The sequence below is a fragment of the Punica granatum genome, unplaced genomic scaffold (genome assembly GCF_007655135.1).
Source record: "Punica granatum isolate Tunisia-2019 unplaced genomic scaffold, ASM765513v2 Contig00001, whole genome shotgun sequence".
Lineage (NCBI taxonomy): Eukaryota > Viridiplantae > Streptophyta > Magnoliopsida > Myrtales > Lythraceae > Punica > Punica granatum.
In genome coordinates, this window is record NW_022204028.1 from 45,995 (window position 1) to 54,488 (window position 8,494).

The following is an 8,494-nucleotide window of genomic DNA, read 5'->3' on the forward strand; positions in this document are numbered from 1 at the left end:
GAATGGGAATCTCAAAGAAGAGGTATATGTCGAACAACCACCGGGCTTCGTTGTTGCAGGCCAAGCAGAAAAGGTTTATAGATTGAAGAGAGCCCTTTATGGGCTCAAACAAGCCCCGAGAGCTTGGAATTCCAGAATTGATGCGTATTTTATTCGAGAAGGCTTCGTGAAATGTTCGTATGAGTATTCTCTATATGTGAAGGTCAATTCTGGTGGAGATATGTTGCTGGTGTGTTTATATGTAGATGATTTGATTTTCACGGGCAACAGCAGTTTTATGGCTCGAGAGTTTAAGCAGTCCATGGAGAAAGAGTTCGAGATGACAGACTTGGGTCTAATGAGATACTTTTTGGGCATTGAAGTGCAACAAGGTGAAGATGGAGTTTTATTTCACAAGAAAGATATGCGAAGGAGATCTTGAAGAAGTTTTCGATGGAGGACTGTCTGCCCGTGGACACATCGGTGGAGTGCGGCATCAGATTAACGAAGGAAGGAGAAGGAAAGTTGGTGAACCCGACTTATTACAAAAGTCTTGTGGGTTGTCTAAGGTATTTAACATGCACCCGATCTAAAATATTGTTCGGAGTTGGTCTCGTAAGCAGGTTTATGGAGACACCGAAGACTTCCTACTTGAAGGCGGCCAAGAGAATTTTCAGATACGTCAAAGGGACGGTTGATTATGGGCTGTTGTATTCATCTAAAGGAGGTATGGAACTTATCGGCTTTAGTGATAGTGACTGGGCTGGAAGCTGCGATGATCGCAAGAGTACTACCGGGTTCGTGTTTTATCTTGGTGATACTGCATTTACTTGGTCCTCGAAGAAGCAAGCTATTGTTGCTTTATCGACTTGTGAGGCAGAATATATAGCTGCAGCCTCTTGTGTTTGTCATGCTATTTGGCTGAGGAGATTGCTTCAAGAACTAAAGCTGCAGAAAGAAGGCGCAACCAAGATTTATGTGGATAATAAGTCAGCTATTGCTCTGGCCAAGAATCCGGTTCATCATGAGCGTTCGAAGCATATTGATACTCGGTTTCACTTCATAAGGGAATATGTCAAGGCAAAGGAAGTTGAGCTGTTCCATGTGAATTCAAATGACCAGGTTGTTGATATATTGACGGAGGCCCTAAAAGCTAAAATTTTTCAGCAATTAAGGAGACAGCTCGGAGTTAAAGCTCGAGGAGGAACAAGTTTAAGGGGGGAAAATGTTGGCATGTAAACTTGATCTTATCGGTAAATGCTTTGAATGGAAGAAGTTTCTAGTGTCATCGGAAAATGATGAGTGCTTTGACTAGTGAAAGTTTCTAGGGTCATTGGATAGTGATGAATTAAATGGGAGATGTCATTAATAGAGTAACTAGAATCTTCTTTTGAGATATATAAATATGTAATATGATGAATTATGAAAAGTTAAGACAAAGAAGAATATATCAATAAAGTCTCTCTTTGTTTCAACGTCCTCCTCTCCTCTCGTTTCTATTTCTCTTCTATACCATACATAGGGTAACACTTTAGTTACCATCCTTCCCACTTCTTGTTTTCGTTTTTTTCTCTACGTATTTGCAATTTCATTCTAAATCGGTTATTTCATTTCTCTGCTTGAGATGAAACTGTGGTTAAGCCGTGTAGAATTTTGCCTCACTGTTATGAATTTACGCCTTTTCTTATTTGTTCGGTCCCACATTTTGGTTTTCCTCCTTTGTGCTCGTTGTCATTTAGGTATTATAAAGCTGATAAGTGAACTAGAAGAACGAGTTATTGAAGACACTGACACTTAGTGTCACAGAAATTGTATGTCTTTCAAGAGAGTTTTATTTATAAAAAATTATTCCTATTTTTTGGCTTTTGGTGAAAATTTACTAATATAGATATGCTGAATGAACTGTTTTTAACTGTATTTTTTTCTGTTTATTAATGATTGTCAAAATTTATTTCTGTTTTATTTCGCTTGATTCGTGACTTGAATATCTTCATGTGTCTTTTTATTCTAAGCCCTAGTGGGCATGTTTGACGGTGTCCATGTGGTTCTTGGTCGTATCTTGGTTGTTTGCTCCTTTCCTCTTCAATCCTTCGGGATTTGAGTGGCAGAAGATAGTGGACGACTGGGATGACTGGACAAAATGGATTAGTAGCCGAGGTGGTATTGGTGTTCCGGCGACTAAGAGCTGGGAGTCATGGTGGGATGAAGAGCAAGAGCACCTGCAGTACACTGGGTGGTTAGGACGGTTCTGGGAGGTCATTCTCGCTCTCTGGTTCTTCGTTTACCAGTATGGTATCGTCTATCATCTCCATGTATCCCAAGGGAGCAAGAGCATCATCGTACGTTCATACCTTCTGCCTCTATATTGACATTCTTGAAGTTGCATCGAGTGATACTCCCCTGAATTTTCAAGTTTGCAAACCTTAACAAAGTAAATACATACTGCATCGAAAAATTCTGACCGTTCTTCTTGTTCAAATTTGAATGTAGATATATGGCCTCTCGTGGCTCGTGATTGTTGCTGTGATGATCATCCTGAAGGTATAAAGTTTTATTCCTAATCATCATCCAAGTTCCCCCGCTTACTTCATGGAAATCAAACAGCTCTTTTTATTTTTCTTCCCCCTTCTCATGAGCTGATCGACACACACAACGTACGCAGATAGTGTCCATGGGAAGAAAGAAGTTCAGTGCCGATTTCCAGCTGATGTTCAGGCTTCTCAAACTCTTCCTCTTTATCGGGTCCATAGTCACTCTCGGTGTCCTCTTCACATTCCTCAGCCTCACCGTGGGAGACATCAATTCCCCAGCTTACTCGCCTTCATGCCGACTGGATGGACATTGCTTCAGCTGGTGCGCGTCTCTCCCCACTAATACAATCTGGACTTTTGATATCTCAACTCGGGGAATAGATATGTAGATTAATTACATAAAGATGCATAGTCTGTTAAGCTCACCCGTTCTTAGGTCTCGATCCCGGTATTAGTATCTCTTCTTGAAAGAAGAATATTTCTCCGAGATTGAAATTAGAAATGACTGTTTTGGTGTGTGTATTTGTCAGCAGATAGCACAAGCGTGGAGGCCATTGGTGAAGGGTCCGGGGATGTGGGGATCAGTGAAAGCACTCCGGAGAGGGTACGATTACTTGATAGGGCTTGTGATCTTCACTCCCCTGGCAGTCCTTGCTTGGTTCCCCTTCGTGTCCGAGATCTAGACGAGGCTGCTCTTCAACCAAGCCTTCAGCAGAGGTCTCCAAATCCAACGTATCCTCGCAGGTGGCAAGAAGCAGAAGTAATCAATCGCAGTAAGCTTAGCCCCCTATATATTCCTCATAACTGCTGATATATGCGTCACGCAACTCAGTGTATGTACTAAGAAAAAGACGTGGTGCACGGAAATAGAAAGGAAAGATATGTTCCCCAACAAGATATACTTCAATATTGAAGCACTGCTTATTTGCCCCTCTCATCATAGGTTTCCATCAAAATCGGCATTCCAAACTGGAATATTCATATGGCACAACACCGGAAACGAGTCGAAGAAAATTATGTACGTTGATTAGGGTGCCATGCAATTCAATCCAAAATAATGGATCCTAAAATCGGTGAAGGTACTTACTACTTGAACTGGCAGCGTCATGACTCCCTCGTATAGTGAGGAGACCGAGTATTCCAAGAGAGACCTTGAAATGGAGAACGAAGACTGTGTGTCGATCAATTTATTACTTGCAGAAGATATTTCCAGGTTTATATAAGTTAAATAATGTATCGCAATAATAAAAACTAGATGAGTATCCGTGCGTTGCGTGAGCGCTCCAGTCAATTAAATATCATCAAGATTAAATATATTATTTTAAAATACTCTTTCCATGAATATCGAAATAATTATGTTGTAATATGCGATCGTAATTTTTTTTGTTGCTATATAAATAATAAAACATAATTCTATATTTGAATCTCTAACGTACCTTAAGCTTATATTTGGTTTTTTTTAAGGAAATTACTATTGTAGTTATTCTAAACATTCTAAAATGCATACTTATTTTATTTAAATTTAAATGTTAGAATAAATATTTTTTAAAATTTTCAAATATCTAAGAAAGAAAATTGTAATATTGTTACTCATATCAATTGAACAGAGCTGATCTACTACCATATGGGCTTTTTATATCAGCATTTCATATTGGACGGCGCTTGAATCTGAAGTTATTAACGGTGTAAAATCCTCCTTCACGAAGTAATGATCGGAATAAATCGATCTGAGACTTTCTAACGCTTGCATGTATTAGTGAACCTTAATTTCATTAGAAGTAATAATTTAATAAATAATCAATTTTTGTATTAAAAGAAAATATGTTTAATATGTTCAAGATAACTACAATTCAAGATAACAACGTAAAAAAGATAAATTAATTAAAAAAATCAGTTATATCACACGTGAGTATGTGTTTAGTCTTTCCCAAGCACACACTTGATCAGGTTTAATGGCTCACGTTGTGCACTGTTCTTTTTTAAAAAATTCACATACTATATTTGATTTCTGATTCTTTGCGGGATATATATGTGTATAGATAAAGATCAAGAATCAAAACCATATATTTTCGTATAATTTAAATGGCATCTATATAAATTAATATATATATATATATGCATAATCTGTAAACTATATATTATATATACATATATGCAAGCGACATGTATAGAGTTTATATATATAATCTTGCAAACGGCATATATATATATATATATATATACACACACACTTATATGCAAACAATATATATAAGTGTGGGGAAATAGAAAGCTAAGAGGTATTTCATTGAAGCACCGTTGTTTTGGCTTCTGCTTCAGTCAAAATCGAAATTCCAAAGCAACTCGAAGATTTGCAATGCGGAGATTATGTATACCCAAAGTGGAATATCCATATGACACGCCGCCGGAAAATGGGTCGAAGAAAATTATGTATAGTCACAGAGCCATGCACTTATAATAAATGCGTTCTTTTTTGCCCTCCTGTCTGCACCAACTATCGCTCTCCCTCTCCCTCTCGTCTCTCCCTCTTATGTTTGATCATGGTATGGAGGCTGTTCGTGTCCCTGATTTCCCCTTCCCCTTCGGCATGAAGGTGATGGCTGTTGATGCTGACGTTGATCATCTCGACGTACTCTTAATATTCTCCTGTCTCCTGTGTTCTCAGATACCTACAAGATTTCCCGATGTTAGGAAGGCAATCTAACTAAAGGCTGCTCAGTTCTTGACATTAGGCAATCAGATATATTAGGTAATCATCAAAACCGATCGATACTTAGGGCAATGCATATATTACTTAATCAGATGTCTAGGTGTCAAATTAGGCAATCGTATCAAATTGCTGCATTCATTCCAGGGCAGATTAGGCAATAATTACGATCGGTAATTATTCAAAACCTCAAAAGCATTCTAAACATTTCGACTACGTCTCGCGGTGTCGGCTGATTGTCCCAGATGCGATGTGAATGTGGAGTCCATCATTCACATCTTACGGGATTGTTATTCCGCCCGGCAAATGTGGGAGAGGCTCATTCCGCCGTCTCTTCAACCGAATTTCTTCTTGGTCTAATTGCATGACTGGTTAATGCTTAATCTCGTTCGGCCTCCTCGCGAGGACTGGTCGACCATCTTTGTTACGGGGTGCTGGTTGTTGTGGACATGGAGAAATAAGGAATTATTCTACACGGATTTCGATCGGCCGAGCGATGAAGGGCATGCAATATTGGCAGTAGCTAGGAGCTTCCAGGAGGGCTGGCTTTTATCTTCTCAAGTTGTGGATGGAAGCAAGAGGAAGTGGATTTCCATACATTGGGTGAAGCCACTGGAAGATTTTATGAAGCTGAACACAGATGGGGATGTTCGAGGTTCGCAAGGAGTCACTGGAGCAGGCGGCATTCTGAGGAACTCCAGTGGAGGATGGATCATCGGTTTCATGCAGAGCTTGGGAGTCTCAACAGTGACGGTGGCAGAGCTATGGGGAGTTTTAACGGGTTTGGAATTAGCTTGGAATGCAAGGTGCCGACGACTTATCATTGAAATGGACTCTATGGTGGTTCTGACATTGGTATTGAGACAGGACTCGTGTTCGCCATGTTTTCAGCCGTTGCAGAGGAGCATTCGAAATCTATTGCAGAGGGATTGGGAGGTCCACATCCAACACACGTATTGGGAAGGGAATCCTTGCGCGGATTGGCTGTCGAAGAGGGCGATTGATCTTCCCTTAGGGACGTATGTTCTTCATTCAGCTCCTAACGAGATGCTCTCACTGCTGTTAGGCGATATTGCTGGGGCCGTCTTATCCCGTTTCGTTTCTATTTGAGTTTTTTGTATTCGGGCTCTGCCTCCTAATCTACCTAAAAAAAAATAGCATTCTAAACATTCATTCCAGCTATTAGGTTAACAAAATACCTCTGTAATTGCACTTTTGAAGAAGGTTTTCGAGGATGTCCGAATACGGCATCCACAACAAAGCACCCTCATGCCGAAGGGTCATGAGGAATCAGGGAGAGGATTCTCAATGATCGAGAGCAAGAAGAGAGTTTTGACTTTGAATTGGAGGGAGAGACATAGGGGGAGAAGGAGAGCGAGAGTCGGTGCAGAAAGAATATGTTATAATCATGGGTGATCGGTTCCGGGTACCCTGTTTTTTTTTACGATACCTGAACTCTACCTTGCAAGGGATAGATTCCAAGATTTTGGAACCGGATCCTACCATGTAGAATCATGGAATCGAAACCTACCCATATTCTGTATTATACCACAGGTCCCGGGTACCTTGTTAGAATCTGTAAATTTTTTTATGTCACTAAATAAAATCGAATTTATCCCATTTATAATCAGTAATCACGCCAAATAAAATATCGACATAGAAGTTTATTAATCCACGACAATAAAAAAAAAAAGACATCTTAGCCATTCCACCAAGTCTACTATGTCTGCTTCTGCTATGTAACTTCGCTCTTTTTTTTAGGGGTAATTACATTGGTGGTCCAAAAAGTTTCACTAATGTATCAAATTGGTCCAAAAAGTTTTTTTTGCTACTTGATGGTACAAAATGTTTCAAAAATGTAACATGATAGTACAAACTGTTATCTCACCATTGACACCGTCAAGCGAAGCTGACGTGGCCGACACGCGGATCTGATATGTTTTTAGGAGTTGGTGGAACATTACATGATGGTTCAAACTCTTTTGAAGTTATCACTTAATGGTCCAAAATGTTTTACAGATGTAACATAATGGTACAAAATATTTCTTTAATTAACTTAAAGGTCCACCCATGTCAATGACAAGATGACGAGATCAATGGCGAGATAACGGTTTATACTATTATGTTACAACTTTGAAACATTTTGTACCATCAAGTAGCAAAAAAACCTTTTTGAACCAACTTGATACATTAGTGAAACTTTTTGAACCACCAGTGTAATTATCCCTTTTTTTTATTAGTAAGTATTAGCCGATTCTGGGTACCAGTTCTGGTTTTGAGTACCCTGTAGGTTGGAATCGGAATCGAAACCGATTTTCACCGATTCCTGATTTTAATACATGGACCCTATCATATTTTCAATACGAGTTACCCGGACCATACCCTAACGAGTAGGTTCTGACCGGTTCCGGGTATACACGGTATCCGTGCACACCCGTAGTTATAATGTCCCCTAAGTTAATAATGGTCCTTTCCTGGCCGTGCCACGGGCTATTTCTTTCCTTTTAATGTTTTTTTAATATAATGGTCATTGGGATTTTTATATATTGCAAATTAATTTTTATTTTCCTGTAACTAAATTAATTAACTATTTTTAAATAGTTATTATATTATATTAACTTAATTCATTTTTATTATTGCAACACATTATTTAACTTAATAATCATTTCAAAAGTACAAACCTGGAAATATCTTCAGCAAAAGTAATAAATTGATCGACACACCGACTTCGTTCTCCATTTCAAGATCATTCTTGGAATACACGGTCTCGTCACTATACTATACCATACTAGGAAGTCATGACGCTGCCAGTTGAGGTAGTACGATCACCGGTGTTTAGGATCCATTGCAGGACTCTAGCGCATACCTTCGCCGATTTTAGGAATTGCGTGGCACCCCTAGTCAACGTACGTAATTTTCTTCTTCGACTCGTTTTCCCGGTATCGTGTCATATGAATATTCCAGTTTGGGGCATACCAAAATGGTCGTTTTTTTCTGCGCTAACTAACATGTAATGAATTGTTTTGGAATTCCGATTTTGACCGAAACCTATAATTAAGAGAAGCAAATAAACAGTGCTTCACCAATTTTAGGAATTGCCTAGCGCCCTTATCAACGGACATAATTTTCTTCGACTCGTTTCCGGTGTTGTGCCACATGAATATTCCAGTTTGGGGCGAACCAACATGGTCGCTTTTTCCGCACTAACACGTAATGAATTGTTTTGGAATTCCGATTTTGACGAAAACATATAATGAGAGAAGCAAACAACAGTGCT

At 39.2% G+C, this 8,494-nt stretch overlaps 1 protein-coding gene across 1 annotated transcript; it reads left to right on the plus strand.

Annotated features, from left to right (window-relative positions):
* Nucleotides 1-2,018: 2,018 nt before the first annotated feature.
* Nucleotides 2,019-3,193, plus strand: LOC116189725 (callose synthase 5-like). The gene is made up of 3 exons (XM_031519442.1): nt 2,019-2,318; nt 2,470-2,520; nt 3,044-3,193. Exons 1-3 carry the CDS (start codon nt 2,019-2,021, stop codon nt 3,191-3,193), a joined length of 501 nt encoding a protein of 166 aa, XP_031375302.1.
* The last annotated feature ends 5,301 nt before the right edge of the window (nt 3,194-8,494 follow it).

Excerpts from the sequence above, each read along its gene's own strand:
- LOC116189725 (XM_031519442.1), top strand. The coding sequence starts at position 2,019 with ATGTGGTTCTTGGTCGTATCTTGGTTGTTTGCTCCTTTCCTCTTCAAT. Across the intron at positions 2,319-2,469 it reads AAGGGAGCAAGAGCATCATC|ATATATGGCCTCTCGTGGCT; the intron begins GTACGTTCATAC and ends ATTTGAATGTAG. Across the intron at positions 2,521-3,043 it reads CTGTGATGATCATCCTGAAG|ATAGCACAAGCGTGGAGGCC; the intron begins GTATAAAGTTTT and ends ATTTGTCAGCAG.